Source organism: Struthio camelus, chromosome 29 (genome assembly GCF_040807025.1).
Source record: "Struthio camelus isolate bStrCam1 chromosome 29, bStrCam1.hap1, whole genome shotgun sequence".
NCBI lineage: Eukaryota > Metazoa > Chordata > Aves > Struthioniformes > Struthionidae > Struthio > Struthio camelus.
The window spans coordinates 817,929-835,881 of NC_090970.1; the positions used below are offsets into that span (position 1 = coordinate 817,929).

Sequence of the window (17,953 nt, forward strand, 5' to 3'; positions counted from 1 at the left end):
AGATCCCCACCGCAATATCACCAGACCCCACAGGATCCCACCTGATCCCTGCAGATTCCACATGTTCCCACCAGATCCCACTGGATCCCACCGGATCCCTCTGGATCCCACCAGATCCCACCAGATCCACCCATATCCCACATTATCCCACCAGATATTGCCAGATCCTGCCGGATCCCATCAGATCCCACTGGATCCCAGCCCTCCTAACGCTTGCTCGGGGTCATGAAGCGCCCAGCAGCCCAGAAAGCTCTGCCAACCCCCCCCAGATCCTACCAGATCCCATCAGTGGCCCCTGAAAACCCCAGATCCCCACCCCGATCTCACCAGACCCCTCTAGATCCCACCAGATCCCTCCAGATCCCACTGGATCCCACAGATTCCCACCCTACCTCAGCCAACCAGGCATCCCCGAGACCCCCAGACCCCCCGTGGGTGGCAGCAGGGCCCCAGGGACCTCCCAGATCCCACCAGATCCCCCCCCACACCCAGCAGATCCCACCGGATCCCACCGGATCCCCACACCACCGAGGCCAGCCAGGCATCCCCGAGACCCCCAGACGCCCCCGTGGGTGGCAGCAGGGCCCCAGGGACCTCCCAGATCCCACCAGATCCCCCCACACCCAGCGGATCCCACCGGATCCCACCGGATCCCCACACCACCGAGGCCAGCCAGGCATCCCCGAGACCCCCAGACCCCCCGTGGGTGGCAGCAGGGCCCCAGGGACCTCCCAGATCCCACCAGATCCCCCCACACCCAGCGGATCCCACCGGATCCCACCGGATCCCCACACCACCGAGGCCAGCCAGGCATCCCCGAGACCCCCAGGCGCCCCGTGGGTGGCAGCAGGACCCCAGGGACCTCCCAGATCCCACCAGATCCCCCCACACCCAGCGGATCCCACCGGATCCCAAGGGATCCCGGCGTCTCTCCGGCTCCTTCGGCCCAACCCGGCGCCCCCCCCCCCACCGGGATCCCCCCCCGCCGCCTTCCCGCCACCCGGGATCGACCGACCTGTGCAGAGGGGGCGGGGGCAGGGGGCCGGGCGGGGCAGGGGGCGGAGCCGGGGGCGGGGCCAGGCCGTGGCGGGCGGGGGCGGCCTCCACGTGGGCCACCAGCTGGGCGGCTCCGCCCGCCGCCGCGAACCTGGGGGGGGGGAGGGGCGGGGAGGTCAGAGGTCACGGCGGGGTCGCGACCCCCCCCCCCCCGCCGCCCCGGCCCCTCCCCCGCTCACCGGATCACGGCCTCGCTGCAGCCCGCCAGGGTCACCGTGTCGCTGCGCGACTCCCATTGGACCCTGCCGGATGTTGGGGGCGGGGTCAGACAGGCCACGCCCCCCTCCCCTCATTTCCCCCCCCCGGACCACCGAGCAGGAGGGGGCGGGGCTCGAACCCAGGGGCGGGGCAGGAGGAGGGGGTGGGGCTTGCTGGGAGGGGCGGGGCTTCGCTGGGGGCCAGGCCGGGGCTGGAGGGAGGGAGATGGGGGCGTGGCCAGTCCGGGGTGGGCGTGGCCTGACAAGAGGGGGGCGTGGCCAGATGATTGACAGGCCGAGGGGGGCATAGAAGGGGGCAACAGGGTGCTGTTGGGGTGGGAGGGAGTCTGGAGGGGGCGGGGCTTGGTGGAGGGGGTGTGGCCAGCCCAGAGGGGGCGTGGCCTACCCGGAGGGGGCGTGGCCAGATGATTGACAGGCCGAGGAGAGCATAGAGGGGGCAATAGAGTGGTGCTGGGGGGGGGGAGTGGTGCTGGGGGGGGAGGGAAGCTGGAGGGGGCGTGGCCAGTCTGGAGTGGGCGTGGCCTGTAGGTGGGCGTGGCCAGAGAGTAGGGGGCGTGGCCTGATGATTGACAGGCCGAGGAGAGCATAGAAGGGGGCAATAGAGTGGTGCTGGGGGGGGAGGGAAGCTGGAGGGGGTGTGGCCAGTCTGGAGGGGGCGTGGCCTGCAGGGGGCGTGGCCAGCGAGTAGGGGGCGTGGCCAGATGATTGACAGGCCGAGGCGAGCATAGAGAAGAGCGACAGGGTGCTGCTGGAGGGGGGGGAGAGAGGGAGGCTGGAGGGGGTGGGGCTTGGCGGAGGGGGCGGAGCCTGTCCGGAGGGGGGCGTGGCCTGCCCGGAGAGGGGGCGGGGCTTACCAGGAAGGGCGGTGGGTGACGTTGAGGAAGCGGCAGGGCCGGAGCTGGCGGCGCCGGAGGCAGCTCAGGGCTTCGGCCGCCGCCGGCAGCTCGGGGCCGGGGCTGAGCACCAGCAGCGTGTCCACCTGCGGGGCCCAGGCGTCCGGCTGGGAGCGGGCCCAGGCGTCCGGGGGCGAGCAGGGGCCCAGGCGTCCGGGGGCGAGCAGGGGCCCAGGCGTCCGGGGCGAGCAGGGGCCCAGGCGTCCGGGGGGGGAGCGGGCCCAGGCGTCCGGGGGGGAGCAGGGGCCTAGGCGTCCGGGGGGGGAGCGGGCCCCGGGGCGAGCAGGGGCCCAGGCGTCCGAGGGGGGGGGCGAGTCCCGGGGCGAGCAGGGGCCCAGGCGTCCGGGGGGGAGCAGGCCCCGGGGCGAGCAGGGGCCCAGGCGTCCGGGGCGAGCAGGGGCCCAGGCGTCCGGGGGGGAGCGGGCCCAGGCGTCCGGGGCGAGCAGGGGCCCAGGCGTCCGGGGGGGAGCGGGCCCAGGCGTCCGGGGCGAGCAGGGGCCCAGGTGTCCGGGGGGGAGCGGGCCCAGGCGTCCGGGGCGAGCAGGGGCCCAGGCGTCCGGGGGGGGAGCGGGCCCCGGGGCGAGCAGGGGCCCAGGCGTCCGGGGGGGAGCGGGCCCAGGCGTCCGGGGCGAGCAGGGGCCCAGGTGTCCGGGGGGGAGCGGGCCCAGGCGTCCGGGGCGAGCAGGGGCCCAGGTGTCTGGGGGGGAGCGGGCCCAGGCGTCCGGGGCGAGCAGGGGCCCAGGCGTCCGGGGGGGAGCGGGCCCAGGTGTCCGGGGCGAGCAGGGGCCCAGGCGTCCGGGGGGGGAGCGGGCCCAGGCGTCCGGGGCGAGCAGGGGCCCAGGTGTCCGGGGGGGAGCGGGCCCAGGCGTCCGGGGCGAGCAGGGGCCCAGGCGTCCGGGGGGGGAGCGGGCCCCAGGGCGAGCAGGGGCCCAGGCGTCCGGGGGGGAGCGGGCCCAGGCGTCCGGGGCGAGCAGGGGCCCAGGTGTCCGGGGGGGAGCGGGCCCAGGCGTCCGGGGCGAGCAGGGGCCCAGGCGTCCGGGGGGGGAGCGGGCCCCGGGGCGAGCAGGGGCCCAGGCGTCCGGCGGGGGGAGCGGGCCCCGGGGCGAGCAGGGGCCCAGGCGTCCGGGGGGCGTCCGGGGGGGCGTGGGGGGGGGGAGAGGGGCCCAGGCGTCCGGGGGGCGTCCGGGGGGATGGGGGGGGGAAGAGGGGCCCAGGCGTCCGGGGGGCATCCGGGGGGGGTGTTGGGGGGGGAGAGGGGCCCAGGCGTCCGGGGGGCGTCCGGGGGGGTGGTGGGGGGAGAGGGGCCCAGGCATCCGGGGGGCGTCTGGGGGGGAGAGGGGCCCAGGCGTCCGGGGGGCGTCCGGGGGGGTGGTGGTGGGGGAGAGGGGCCCAGGCGTCCGGGGGGCGTCCGGGGGGGCGTGGGGGGGGGGAGAGGGGCCCAGGCGTCCGGCCCCACCTGCTGGCCGCTCTCCAGCAGGTCCCAGAGGACGTCGCTCAGGGAGCTGCCGCCGCCCCCGGCCGCGTCCAGGCTCTGCCCGGGGGGGGGGGGGGGGGCGCTGAGGCCTCGTGCGAGGCGGGCGGGCTCCTCGTGCAAGGCCCCGTGCAATGTCCCAAACCCTCGTGCGAGGCCCCCACCCCTCGTGCAAGGCCCCGTGCAATGTCCCAAACCCTCGTGCGGGGCCCCCACCCCTCGTGCGAGGCCCCGTGCAATGTCCCAAACCCTCGTGCAAGGCCCCGTGCGAGCCCCCAACCCTCGTGCGAGGCCCTCAACCCTTGTGCGAGGCCCCGTGCAATGTCCCAAACCCTCGTGCGAGGCCTCCACCCCTCGTGCGAGGCCCCGTGCAATGTCCCAAACCCTCGTGCGAGGCCCCCAACCCTCGTGCGGGGCCCCGTGCAATGTCCCATATCCTCGTGCGGGGCCCCCACCCCTCGTGCAAGTCCCCGTGTGAGCCCCTGACCCTCGTGCCAGGCCCCCAACCCTCGTGCGAGGCCCCGTGCTATGTCCCAAACCCTCGTGCAAGGCCCCGTGCAAGGCCCTCAACCCTCGTGCAATACCCCAAGCCCTCATGCAAGGCCCTGTGCGAGGCCCCCAAGCCTCGGGCAAGGCCCCGTGCAATGTCCCAAACCCTCGTGCGAGGCCCCGTGCGAGCCCCCGACCCTCGTGCGAGGCCTCAAGTCCTCGTGCAATGCCCCCAACCCTCATGCAGGGCCCCCAACCCTCATGCAAGGCCCCGTGCAATATCCCAAAAACTCGTGCGAGGCCCCCAACCCTCGTGCAAGGCCCCGTGCAATGTCCCAAACCCTCGTGCGAGGCCCTGTGCAAGCCCCCGACCCTCATGCGAGGCCCCGTGCAATGTCCCAAACCCTCGTGCAAGGCCCCCAACCCTCGTGCGAGGCCCCGTGCGAGCCCCCGACCCTCGTGCGAGGCCTCAAGTCCTCGTGCCATGCCCCCAACCCTCGTGTGAGGCCCCCACCCCTCATGCGAGGCCCCGTGCAAGGCCCCCAACCCTCGTGCGAGGCCCTGTGCAATGTCCCAAACCCTCGTGCGAGGCCCCCAACCCTCGTGCGGGGCCCCCACCCCTCGTGCAAGGCTCCATGCAAGGCCCCCAACCCTCGTGCGGGGCCCCGTGCAATGTCCCAAACCCTCATGCAGGGCCCCCAACCCTCATGCAAGGCCCTGTGCGAGCCCCCGACCCTTGTGCAAGGCCCCGTGCAATGTCCCAAACCCTCGTGCGAGGCCCCGTGCGAGGCCCCCAACCCTCGTGCGAGGCCCCGTGCGAGGCCCCCAACCTCTCGTGCGAGGCCCCGTGCTGGGTCCCTGCCCCTCGTGCAAGGCCCCAAGCCCCCCCCGTGCCATGTCCCCGCTGCTCGTGCGAGCCACAGACCCTCGTGCAAAGCCCCAACCCCCTGTGCAAGGCCCCGTGTGAGGCCTCCAACCCCTCGTGCGAGGCCCCAAAACCCCTGTGCGAGGCACTGTGCAAGGTCCCTGCCCCTTGTGCGAGAGCCCAAACCCCGGTGCAAGACCCAAACCCCTTGTGCAAGGCCCTGTGCCATGTCGCTGACCCTCGTGCAAGACCCCAAAACCCCCTGTGCGAGGCCCCCAAACCCCTCGTGCGAGCCCCCCCCCCCCACCTGCAGGTGCTGCCGCAGGCGCCGCACGGCGCCCAGCAGCGAGCGGCCGTCCCGGAGCCAGGCCACGTGCGAGAAGGGGGCGGCCTCCTCGTGCAAGGAGGGGTCCTCGTGCAAGGAGGGGTCCTCGTGCGAGGCGGCGGCGTCCTCGTGCGAGGCGGCGGCGTCCTCGTGCGAGGCGGCGGCGGCGTCCTCGTGCGCATCAGGGTCGGCGTCCTCGTGCGCCGGCCCGTCCTCGTGCGAGGGCCGGTCCTCGTGCGAGGGCCGGTAGGCGTGCGAGGGGCCCCGGCCGTACACCACCAGCCGGCCCCGCTCGGCCAGCGCCAGCCCCAGCAGCGCCACCAGCGCCGCCTGCCCCTCCGCCTAGCGTCGTTAACACCCCCCCCCAGCTAATTAGTCTCTAGGACTAATTACCCCGCCGGGGGGGGGGGTTATATACCCTCCTAAGGCCCTAATTACCCCCCTGCAGGGTTTTATTTACCCGCCCAGGGCCCCTAATTACCCCTCCAGGGTCCCTAATTACCCCCCCTCAGGCCCCTAATTAACCCTCCAGGGTCCCTAATTAACCCCCTAGGGGCATAATTACCCCCCCCGGGCACTAATTACCCCCCTAAGGCCCCTAATTACCCCTCCAGGGTCCCTAATTACCCCCCCTAAGGCCCCTAATTAACCCTCCAGGGTCCCTAATTAACCCCCAGGGGCATAATTACCCCTCCAGGGCACTAATTACCCCCCTAAGGCCCCTAATTACCCCTCCAGGGTCCCTAATTACCCCCCTAAGGCCCCTAATTAACCCTCCAGGGTCCCTAATTAACCCCCAGAGGCATAATTACCCCTCCAGGGCACTAATTACCCCCCTAAGGCCCCTAATTACCCCTCCAGGGTCCCTAATTACCCCCCCTCAGGCCCCTAATTAACCCTCTCGGGTCCCTAATTAACCCCCTAGGGGCATAATTACCCCCCAGGGCACTAATTACCCCCCTAAGGCCCCTAATTACCCCCCTAAGGCCCCTAATTAACCCTCTCAGGTCCCTAATTAACCCTCTCAGGTCCCTAATTACCTTTCTCAGAGCACTAATTACCCCCCCAAGGCCCCTAATTACCCCTCCAGAGTCCCTAATTAACTCCCCAGGGTCCCTAATTAACGTCCTAAGGGCATAATTACCCCCCCAGGGCACTAATTACCTTTCTCAGAGCACTAATTACCCCCCTAAGGCCCCTAATTAACTCCCCACGGTCCCTAATTCACTCCCCAAGGCCCCTAATTAACCCCCCAGGGCCCCTAATTGCTGCTGTTAGGACACTAATTACCCCCCAGGGCCCCTAATTAACCCCCCAGGGTCTTAATTACCCCCTCCAGGGCCCTAATTACATCTCTCAGGGTATTAATTACCCCCCCAGGGCCCCTAATTAACCCCCCAGGGCCATAATTACCCTCCCCCCAGCCCCTAATTACCCTTCTCAGGGCACTAATTACCCTTCAGGTCCCTAATTACTCCCCCTAGGGCACTAATTACCTCTTCTAGCCTCCTAATTACCCTACTCCCAGCCCCTAATTATCTTTCTCAGGCCACTAATTACCTCTTCCAGGGCACTAATTACCCCCTAGGGCCAGTAATTATCCCCCCCCAGGGTCCTAAAGCCCCTCCAATCCCCCCCAGGGTCCTAAAGCCCCTCTCAGCTCCCCCAGGGTCCTAAAGCCCCTCCAATCCCCCCCGGGTCCTAACGCCCCTCCAATCCCCCCCTGGGTCCTAAAGCCCCTCCAATCCCCCCCTGGGTCCTAAAGCCCCTCCAATCCCCCCCCCCGGGTCCTAATGCCCCTCTCAGCTCCCCCAGGGTCCTAGAGCCCCTCCAATCCCCCCCTGGGTCCTAACGCCCCTCCAATCCCCCCCTGGGTCCTAAAGCCCCTCCAATCCCCCCCCGGGTCCTAGAGCCCCTCCAATCCCCCCCGGGTCCTAAAGACCCCTCAACCCCCCTGGGTCCTAGAGCCCTTCCAATCCTCCTCCCCCAGGGTCCTAAAGCCCCCCCAATCCCCCCCCCGGGTCCTAGAGCCCCCCCCCAATCCTCCCCCCAGGGTCCTAAAGCCCCCCCAATCCCCCCCTCCCCGGGTCCTAACGCCCCCCAATCCCCCCCAGGGTCCTAGAGCCCCTCCAATCCTCCCCCTGGGTCCTAAAGCCCCTCCAATCCCCCCCGGGTCCTAAAGCCCCCCCCAATCCCCCCCCCGGGTCCTAGAGCCCCCCCCAATCCTCCCCCAGGGTCCTAAAGCCCCCCAATCCCCCCTGGGTCCTAGAGCCCCTCCAATCCCCCCCCAGGGTCCTAAAGCCCCCCCCAATGCCCCCCCCCCGGGTCCCCGAGCCCCCTGGTACCTTCGGGGTCCCCCCCGGGCGCAGCAGCAGCACGGTGGTGCCGGGCAGGGGGGGCAGGAGCCGGGCGGCCTCCCCCGCCGCCGCCCCCAGCGCCCCCCGCACCTGGGCCAGGGCCGCCGCCGACGGGGGGAACCGGGGCCTGCGGTGGGGGGGGGGGGACAGGGTGAGAGACTCCCACCCCCCCCAGGTACCCCCCAGGTACCCCCCGATACCCCCCAGGTACCCCCAAATACCCCCCGATACCCCCCAGGTACCCCCAAATAATCCCAGGTACCCCCAAAAATCCCCCGATACCCCCCAGGTACCCCCAAATACCCCCCAGGTACCCCCAAATACCCCCAGGTACCCCCAAATATCCCCCAATACCCCCCAGGTACCCCCCGATACCCCCCAGGTACCCCCAAATAACCCCAGGTACCCCCAAAAATCCCCCGATACCCCCAGACACTCCCAAATACCCCCCAGGTACCCCCTGATACCCCCCAGATACACCCAATACCCCTCAGATACCCTTCAGAGACCCCCAAATACCCCCAGATACCCCCCAGGTACCCCCAAATACCCCCAGGTACCCCCAAATAATCCCAGGTACCCCCAAATACCCCCAGGTACCCCCCAGGTACCCCCAAATAATCCCAGGTACCCCCAAATATCCCCCGATACCCCCCCAGATACTCCCAGGTACCCCCCAGGTACCCCCTGATACCCCCCAGATACCCCCAATACCCCCACATACCCCCCGATGCCCCCCAGATAATCCCAGATATCCCCCAATACCCCCCAGATACTCCCAAATACCCCCCGGATACCCCCCAGATACCCCAAAATACCACCAAATACTCCAATATCCCCAAATACCCCCCAAATACCCCCCAAATACCCCTCAAATACCCCCAATACCTCCAGACACCCTTCCAATACCCCCAAGTACCCCCAGACACCCCCAGATACTCACAAATACCCCTGAAATAACCCAGATACCCCCAGATACCCCCTAAATAGCCCCCAACACTCCTGAAATACCCCCAAACACCCCCCTGGCACCCAAATACCCCCCTAAATACCCCCCAATATCCTCAAACACCTCCCTAAATACCCCCCAATACCCCCAGATACCACCCAAATACCCCCAAACAACCCCTAATACCCCCCTAATACCCCCAGATACCCCCAAATACCCCCAAACAACCCCTAATACGCCCCTAATACCCTCAGATACCACCCAAATACCCCCAAACAACCCCTAATACCCCCCAATACCCCCAGATACCCCCAAATACCCCCAAACAACCCCTAATACCCCCCAATACCCCCAGATACCCCCAAATACCCCCAAACAACCCCTAATAGCCCCTAATACCCCCAGATACCCCCCAAATACCCCCAAACAACCCCTAATACCCCCCAATACCCCCAGATACCCCCAAATACCCCCAAACAACCCCTAATAGCCCCTAATACCCCCAGATACCCCCCAAATACCCCCAAACAACCCCTAATACCCCCTAATACCCCCCAATACCCCCAGATACCCCCAAATACCCCCAAACAACCCCTAATACCCCCCTAATACCCCCAGATACCCCCAAATACCCCCAAACAACCCCTAATACCCCCCTAATACCCCCAGATACACCCCAAAAACTCCTAATACCCCTGGATAACCCCCCAAATACCCCCCAAACAACCCCTAATACCCCCCGTTACCCCCCAGATACCCCCTAATACCCCCCGTTACCCCCCAGATACCCCCTAATACCCCTCGATACCCCCAGATACCCCCAAACAACCCCCGATACCCCTGGATAACCCCCAAACACCCCCCAAATACCCCCCTAATAACCACCAAATACCCCCAATGCCCCCCAAATACCCCCCCAAACACCCCCCCAGCACCCAAATACCCCCCCCGCCCCCCCCGCCGGCGCTCCCAGTGCCCCCAGTGCCCCCAGTACCGGTGGCGGCGCTGGTGGGCCCGGAGGCGCCGCACGGCCCCCCGCACGGCCCGGACCCCCAGGGCCGCCCGCAGCTCCCGGCGGCCCCAGCTCGGGGGGGGGCCGACGCCGGCCGCCCCCAGCACCCGCCGCACCAGCGCCCAGCGGCCCGCCGGCCGGCCTGCCGGGGGGGAAGGGTCCAGGCGTCCAGGGGGGGCCCAGGCGTCCGGGGAGGGACCCAGGTGTCCGGGCAAGGGCCCAGGCGTCCGGGGAGGGGCCCAGGCGTCCGGGGAGGGGGCCCAGGCGTCCGGGAAGGGGCCCAGGTGTCCGGGGGAGGGGCCCAGGTGTCCGGGGAGGGACCCAGGCGTCCGGGGAGGGGCCCAGGCGTCCGGGGAGGGGCCCAGGTGTCCGGGGAAGGGGCCCAGGTGTCCGGGGGAGGGGCCCAGGCGTCCGGGAAGGGACCCAGGTGTCCGGGGAGGGGCCCAGGTGTCCGGGTTGGGGGCCCAGGTGTCCGGGGGAGGGGCCCAGGTGTCCGGGGAGGGGCCCAGGTGTCCGGGGAGGGGGCCCAGGTGTCCGGGGAGGGGCCCAGGTGTCCGGGAGGGGCCCAGGTGTCCGGGAGGGGCCCAGGTGTCCGGGTTGGGGGCCCAGGTGTCCGGGGGAGGGGCCCAGGTGTCCGGGGAGGGGCCCAGGTGTCCGGGAGGGGCCCAGGTGTCCGGGGAGGGGCCCAGGTGTCCGGGGAAGGGGCCCAGGTGTCCGGGGAGGGGGCCCAGGCATCCGGGCGAGGGGCCCAGGTGTCCGGGGAGGGGCCCAGGTGTCCGGGGAAGGGGCCCAGGTGTCCAGGAGAGGGGCCCAGGTGTCCGGGGAGGGGCCCAGGTGTCCGGGGAGGGGGCCCAGGCGTCCGGGGAGGGGCCCAGGCGTCCGGGGAGGGACCCAGGCGTCCGGGGAAGGGGCCCAGGCGTCCGGGGAGGGAACCAGGCGTCCGGGCCGGGACCCAGGCGTCCGGGGAAGGGGCCCAGGCGTCCGGGAAGGGGCCCAGGCATCCGGGGAAGGGGCCCAGGTGTCCGGGGAGGGGGCCCAGGCGTCCGGGAAGGGGCCCAGGCATCCGGGGAAGGGGCCCAGGTGTCCGGGGGAGGGGCCCAGGCGTCCGGGGAGGGGCCCAGGTGTCCGAGCGAGGAGGGGCCCAGGTGTCCGGGGAAGGGGCCCAGGTGTCCGAGCGAGGAGGGGCCCAGGTGTCCGGGGAAGGGACCCAGGTGCCCAGGGAGGGACCCAGGTGTCCGGGAGGGGCCCCGGCGTCCGGCCGCGCTCACCTCCCGCCCCCCGCCCCAGCTCCTCGTAGGCTCCCAGCAGCTGCGACGGCTCCAGGTGGCTCCGGGCGACGGCGCCCTGCGGGGGGTGGGGGGAGGGGTGACCGCGTGGCCCCGCCCCCATGGCCCCGCCCCCTCCTATGGCTCCACCCCCGTGACCCAGCCCCTCCCATTAACCCAGCCGTTCCGTGACCCCGCCCCCTCCCGTCGCCCCGCCCCCATGACTCCACCCCCTCAGCCCCCGCCCCTGTGACCCCGCCCCCTCCCTTGGCCCCGCCCCCGTGACTCCACCCCATGACCCCACCCCGTGACCCCACCCCTCGGCCCCGCCCCCCGGCCCCGCCCCCGGCGGTACCGGCTCCCGCAGGCGGCCCACGATGCTTTGCAGCCCGGCCCGGCCCAGCCCGGCCCCCAGCAGCCCCCGCAGGTTGCGCACCAGGGCCTGCGGGGGAGGGGGCGCCGCCGCTGCCCCCCCGGGGTCAGGGGTCAGCGGGGGGTCGGGGGTCAGCGGGGGGTCAGGGGTCAGCGGGGGGTCAGGGGTCAGCGGGGGGTCGGGGGTCACCGAGGGGTCAGGGGTCAGCGGGGAGTTCAGGGGTCAGCGGGGGGTCGGGGGTCACCGACGGGTCAGGGGTCACCGAGGGGTCAGGGGTCAACGAGGGGTCAGGGGTCACCAAGGGGTCGGGGGTCACCAAGGGGGGTCAGGGGTCACCGAGGGGTCAGGGGTCAATGAGGGGTCGGGGGTCACCGAGAGGTCAGGGGTCACCGAGGGGTCGGGGGTCACCGAGGGGTCAGGGGTCAACGAGGGGTCGGGGGTCACCGAGAGGTCAGGGGTCAGCGGGGAGTCGGGGGTCACCGACGGGTCAGGGGCCACCGAGCGGTCAGGGGTCACCGAGGGGTCAGAGGTCACCGAGGGGTCGGGGGTCACCGAGGGGTCAGAGGTCACCGAGGGGTCGGGGGTCACCAAGGGGTCGGGGGTCAGCGGGGGTTCAGGGGTCAACGAGGGGTCGGGGGGTCAGCGGGGGGTCAGGGGTCACCGAGGGGTCAGGGGTCAATGAGGGGTCGGGGGTCACCGAGAGGTCAGGGGTCAGCGGGGGGTCGGGGGTCACCGAGGGGGGTCAGGGGTCACCGAGGGGTCAGGGGTCACCGAGGGGGGTCAGGGGTCAGCGGGGGGTCAGGGGTCACCGAGGGGGTCAAGGGTCAACGAGGGGTCAGGGGTCAATGAGGGGTCGGGGGTCAGCGGGGAGTCGGGGGTCACCGAGGGGTCGGGGGTCACTGAGGGGTCAGGGGTCACCGAGGGGGGTCAGGGGTCAGCGGGGGGTCAGGGGTCACCGAGGGGGTCAAGGGTCAACGAGGGGTCAGGGGTCAATGAGGGGTCGGGGGTCAGCGGGGGTCGGGGGTCACCGAGGGGTCGGGGGTCACCGAGGGGTCGGGGGTCAGCAGGGGGTCGGGGGTCACCGAGGGGTCGGGGGTCACCGAGGGGTCGGGGGTCAGCAGGAGGTCAGGGGTCACCCAGGGCTCAGGGGTCCCAAGGGTCAGAGGTCGGGGGGGGTCACGCGCATGGGGGGGGAGGGGCGGGAGGGAAGGGGCGGGGCCAGGGCCTCGGAGGTCGCCGCTCACCAATCAGCTGCTCCCAGGTGACCCGGGCGGGGACGCCGGCTGCCCCTCCCCCGCTGAGCGCCCGCTCCCAGGTGCGGGGGGGGGGCAGGCAGGGCCGGGGGGCGCCCCTCCCCCACAGCCCGGCCGGCCTGCGGGCCACCGTCACCCGGACGCCTGGGCCCCTCCCCGGACACCTGGGCCCCTTCCCCGGACGCCTGGGTCCCTTCCCCGGACGCCTGGGCCCCCTCCCTGGATGCCTGGGTCCCTTCCCGGACACCTGGGCCCCTCCCCGGATGCCTGGGCCCCTTCCCGGACACCTGGGCCCCTCCCCAGACACCTGGGCCCCTCCCCGGACACCTGGGCCCCCTCCCCGGACACCTGGGCCCCTCCCCCGGACGCCTGGGTCCCTTCCCGGACGCCTGGGCCCCTTCCCCGGATGGCTGGGTCCCTTCCCGGATGCCTGGGCCCCCTTCCCGGACACCTGGGCCCCTTCCCGGACACCTGGGCCCCTCCCCGGACACCTGGGCCCCCCGGACGCCTGGGCCCCTCCCCGGACGCCTGGGCCCCTCCCCCGGACACCTGGGTCCCTTCCCCGGATGCCTGGGCCCTCCCCCGGACACCTGGGCCCCTCCCCCGGACGCCTGGGCCCCTTCCCGGACACCTGGGCCCTGCCCCAGACGCCTGGGCCCTTCTCCGGACGCCTGGGCCCCTCCCCGGACGCCTGGGCCCCTCCCCCGGACACCTGGGCCCCCTCCCCGGACGCCTGGGCCCCTCCCCGGACGCCTGGGCCCCTCCCCAGACACCTGGGCCCTTCTCCGGACGCCTGGGCCCCTCCCCGGACACCTGGGCCCCCTCCCCGGACACCTGGGCCCCCTCCCCGGACGCCTGGGCCCTCCCCCGGACACCTGGGCCCCTCCCCGGACGCCTGGGCCCCTCCCCGGACACCTGGGCCCCTCCCCCGGACACCTGGGTCCCTTCCCCGGATGCCTGGGCCCTCCCCCGGACACCTGGGCCCCTCCCCGGACGCCTGGGCCCCTTCCCGGACACCTGGGCCCTGCCCCGGACACCTGGGCCCTTCTCCGGACGCCTGGGCCCCCTCCCCGGACACCTGGGCCCCTTCCCCGGATGCCTGGGCCCCTCCCCCGGACGCCTGGGTCCCTTCCCCGGACACCTGGGCCCCCCCGCACTCCGGGGCCCCCCGGCCCACCTGCGGCCCAGCAGGGCCTGGACGAGCTCGGGCGGCTCCCGCACGTGCAGCCGTCGCACCAGCGAGCGCAGGGAGAAGAGCGACGGCGGCAGCGGCGGCCGCGGCGGCCTCGGACCCTCCAGCTGCCGGCGGGGCCCAGGCGTCCGGCCGGGGCCCAGGCGTCCGGCCCGCAGCCACCGCTTGCCGATACCCCTCCTCCTCCCCTCCCCCCGCTCCGCTCATATCCCCCCTCCCCCAGGTGACCCCCCCCCAATTGCCCCTCCTCCCCCAAAAAGGGGCCCAGGCGTCCGGGAGAGCCCAACCCTCACCCCAAAGGGCCCAGGCGTCCGGGGACCCCCCCATTACCCCCACCAAAAAGGGGCCCAGGCGTCCGGGGACCCTATTACCCCCCCAAAAGGGGCCCAGGCGTCCGGGAGAGCCCAACCCCCCCCACCAAAAAAGGGGCCCAGGCGTCCGGGAGAGCCCAACCCTCACCCCAAAGGGCCCAGGCATCCGGGGACCCCCCCGTTACCTCCCCCGAAACGGGGCCCAGGCATCCGGGGACCCCCCATTTCCCCCCCCCAAAAAGGGGCCCAGGCGTCCGGGAGAGCCCAACCCTCACCCCAAAAGGGGCCCAGGTGTCCGGGGACCCCCCCATTTCCCCCCCCCAAAAGGGGCCCAGGCGTCCGGGGACCCCCCCATTACCCCCACCAAAAAGGGGCCCAGGCGTCCGGGGACCCTATTACCCCCCCAAAAGGGGCCCAGGCGTCTGGGAGAGCCCAACCCCCCCCAGCAAAAAAGGGGCCCAGGTGTCCGGGGACCCCCCCGTTACCCCCACCAAAAAGGGGCCCAGGCATCCGGGAGAGCCCAACCCTCTCTTGCAAGGGGCCCAGGCGTCCGGGGACCCCCCCCATTTCCCCCCCCAAAAGGGGCCCAGGCGTCCGGGGACCCCCACACTGTCCCCCCCCCAATAAGGGCCCAGGTGTCCGGGAACCCCCCCCCACCCATGTAACCCCCCCTGCCCCCTCCCCCGCCACAAGGGGCCCAGGCGTCCGGGCACCTTCTTGGCGGCAGCCTTCAGGAGGCCGCGGAGGCACCGGGGCGGGGGCTGGGCCGGGGGCTGCTGGGGGCCCCGGGGGGGGCCGCGGGGGCGCTGCGGCGGGAGCGGGGCTGGGGTCAGCCCGGACGCCTGGGTCCCTGTCAGGGGCCCAGGCGTCCGAGGGACCCAGGCATCCGGGCCCACCCACGAACCCAGCCAGGGGCCCAGGCGTCCGGGGAAGGGACCCAGGCGTCCGGGCAAGGGACCCAGGTGTCCGGGGAAGGGGCCCAGGCGTCCGGGTGAGGGACCCAGGTGTCCGGGGAAGGGGTCCAGGCGTCCGGGTGAGGGGCCCAGGCGTCTGGGGAAGGGGCCCAGGTGTCTGGGGAAGGGACCCAGGTGTCCGGGGAAGGGGCCCAGGCGTCCGGGCAAGGGACCCAGGTGTCCGGGGAAGGGGCCCAGGTGTCCGGGGAAGGGGCCCAGGCGTCCGGGCAAGGGACCCAGGTGTCTGGGGAAGGGACCCAGGTGTCCGGGTGAGGGGCCCAGGCGTCTGGGGAAGGGACCCAGGCGTCCGAGCGAGGGGCCCAGGTGTCCGGGGAAGGGGCCCAGGCATCCGGGGAGGGGCCCAGGCGTCCGGGGAGGGGCCCAGGTGTCCGGGGAAGGGGCCCAGGCGTCCGGGGAGGGGCCCAGGTGTCCGGGGAAGGGGCCCAGGCATCCGGGGAGGGGCCCAGGCGTCCGGGGAGGGGCCCAGGTGTCCGGGGAAGGGGCCCAGGCATCCGGGAAGGGACCCAGGTGTCCGGGAAAGGGACCCAGGCGTCCAGGAAGGGGCCCAGGCGTCCGGGGAAGGGGCCCAGGCGTCCGGGGGGGGACCCAGGTGTCCGGGCGCTCACCTTGCCCGGGCGGCCCCGGTACTTGCCCAGCTGATAGCGGTCGAAGGCAGCGAAGCGGCTCACCAGGGCGTCGCGCAGGGCCCGGGGCAGCGGGGCCAGGACGTTGGGGTCTGGCGCCAGGCTCTGGGGGGAACCGGGGGGGGGGGTTAGGGGGCCCAGGCGTCCGGGTCGGGGCTCAGGCGTCCGGGGAGGGACCCAGGTGTCCGCGGACGGAGGGGCCCAGGCGTCCGGGGAAGGGGCCCAGGCGTCTGGGTGAGGGGCCCAGGCGTCCAGGGAGGGGGCCCAGGCGTCCGGGTGAGGGGCCCAGGCGTCCGGGGAGGGGCCCAGGCGTCCAGGCGCACCTGGTAGAGCCGGGGCACGGCCGTCCAGTCCGAGGGCAGGCGGACGATGGCGCCCAGGTAGCGCCGCAGATGGGGCCGACACGGAGGCGCCGCCGCCGCCGCCGCCAGCACGAAGCAGCTCATGGTCCGAAGGCCGAGCTCGCGGCGGGCGAAGAGAGCCACCTGCGGGGGCCCAGGCGTCCGGGGGGGGACCCAGGCGTCCGGGGAGGGGCCCAGGTGTCCGGGGAGGGGCCCAGGCATTCAGGGAGGGACCCAGGCGTCCGGGGACGGACCCAGGCGTCCGGGGAAGGGGCCCAGGCGTCCGGGAGAGGGACCCAGGTGTCCAGGGAAGGGGCCCAGGTGTCTGGGGAGGGGCCCAGGCATCCGGGGAAAGGGCCCAGGTGTCCGGGGCAAGGGGGCCAGGTGTCGGGGGAGGGGCCCAGGCGTCCGGGTGAGGGACCCAGGTGTCCGGGAAGGGGCCCAGGTGTCCGGGGCAGGGACCCAGGTGTCCGGGGAAGGGGCCCAGGCGTCCGGGAAGGGGACCAGGCGTCCGGGGAGGGGCCCAGGCGTCCGGGGAGGGGCCCAGGTGTCCAGGGAAGGGGCCCAGGCGTCCGGGAGAGGGGCCCAGGCGTCCGGGGGAGGGGCCCAGGTGTCCGGGGGAAGGGGGCCAGGCGTCTGAGGAGGGGCCCAGGCGTCCGGGGAAGGGGCCCAGGCGTCCGGGAAGGGGCCCAGGCGTCCGGGGAGGGGCCCAGGTGTCCAGGGAAGGGGCCCAGGCGTCCGGGAGAGGGGCCCAGGTGTCCGGGGAGGGGCCCAGGCGTCCGGGGAAGGGGCCCAGGTGTCCGGGAAGGGGCCCAGGCATCCGGGGAGGGGCCCAGGCGTCCGGGGAAGGGGCCCAGGCGTCCGGGGAGGGGGCCCAGGTGTCCGGGGAAGGGGCCCAGGCGTCCGGGAAGGGGCCCAGGCGTCCGGGGAGGGGCCCAGGCGTCCGGGCGCACCTGCAGCAGGAACTCGGGCTCGGCGGGCGCCAGCCTCCGGCAGAGCTCGGCCACCCGCAGCCGCAGCCCGTCCTGGGGCCGCTCCAGGTTGGCGCCGGGAACCAGCGCGGAGCACACGGCCGTCACCAGGTCCAGCTGCGGGGGCCCAGGCGTCCGGGAGGGGCCCAGGCGTCCGGGTCCCCCCTCCCCCAAGGGACCCAGGCGTCCAGGAGGGGCCCAGGCGTCCGGGTCCCCCCCTCTCCCTCAAGGGACCTAGACATCTGAGAGGGGCCCAGGCGTCCGGGAAGGGCCCAGGTGTCCGGGTCCCCCCCTCCCCCAAAGGAACCAAGGCGTCCAGAAGGGGCCCAGGTGTCCGGGTCCCCCCTCTACTCAGGGGGCCCAGGCGTCCGGGAGGGGCCCAGGTGTCCGGGTCCCCCGTCTACTCAGGGGGCCCAGGCGTCCGGGAGGGGCCCAGGCGTCCGGGTCCCCTGTCTACTCAGGGGGCTCAGGTGTCCGGGAGGGGCCCAGGCATCCGGGTCCCTCTCTCCCGCTCAAGGGACCCAGGCATCTGAGAAGGGCCCAGGCGTCCGGTGGGGGGGAGGGGAGAGGGGCCCAGGCGTCCGGGCCGCACCTTGAGCGCTTCCACCTGCTCGGGGGCCTCCTTGACGGCTCCGGGGGGCTCCATGGCTCTGGTTGGGGCAAGGCACCAGGGTGAGGGGCCCAGGCGTCCGGGTGAGGGACCCAGGCGTCCGGCTGGCGCCCCTCCCCCACCCCCTCCCGAGGGCCCAGGCGTCCGGGAGGGACCCAGGCGTTCGGGTTTCCCCCCCTCGCCCCCCCCGGCTCCAAAACGCCACCCAGGCGTCCGAGGGGCCCAGGCGTCCGAGGGGCCCAGGCGTCCGGGAACCCCTCACCCTGCTTCCTCCTCGCCCGCAGGCCGCGTCCGTGGGCGGAACCAGCACCGCTCCCGGCAACCTTTGCTCGGGAGGGGCCCAGGCGTCCGGGCGGCCGGCCCCCCCCCTCCCCCAGCCCCGCAGCGGGGCCCAGGCGTCCGGGA

The 17,953-nt window shown here is 72.7% G+C and overlaps 1 protein-coding gene across 1 annotated transcript in view; it reads right to left on the reverse strand.

Moving 5' to 3' along the window:
* The window catches only part of TEP1 (telomerase associated protein 1), a 60,935-nt gene extending 43,037 nt beyond the window's left edge, over positions 1-17,898 (reverse strand). Inside the window, exons 1-17 of the mRNA XM_068921835.1 lie at positions 17,811-17,898; positions 17,531-17,588; positions 16,921-17,055; positions 15,950-16,111; positions 15,609-15,731; positions 14,743-14,835; positions 13,704-13,825; positions 12,518-12,645; positions 11,256-11,365; positions 10,904-10,979; positions 9,618-9,777; positions 7,663-7,801; positions 5,300-5,659; positions 3,624-3,698; positions 2,129-2,253; positions 1,236-1,298; positions 1,016-1,147 (exon numbers count right to left, since the gene is read on the reverse strand). Coding sequence (XP_068777936.1) covers positions 1,016-1,147; positions 1,236-1,298; positions 2,129-2,253; positions 3,624-3,698; positions 5,300-5,659; positions 7,663-7,801; positions 9,618-9,777; positions 10,904-10,979; positions 11,256-11,365; positions 12,518-12,645; positions 13,704-13,825; positions 14,743-14,835; positions 15,609-15,731; positions 15,950-16,111; positions 16,921-17,055; positions 17,531-17,584 — 2,057 coding nt within the window. The 5' untranslated portion in view covers positions 17,585-17,588; positions 17,811-17,898. The remainder of the gene's footprint in view (positions 1-1,015; positions 1,148-1,235; positions 1,299-2,128; positions 2,254-3,623; positions 3,699-5,299; positions 5,660-7,662; positions 7,802-9,617; positions 9,778-10,903; positions 10,980-11,255; positions 11,366-12,517; positions 12,646-13,703; positions 13,826-14,742; positions 14,836-15,608; positions 15,732-15,949; positions 16,112-16,920; positions 17,056-17,530; positions 17,589-17,810) is intronic.
* Between the last annotated feature and the right edge of the window lie 55 nt (positions 17,899-17,953).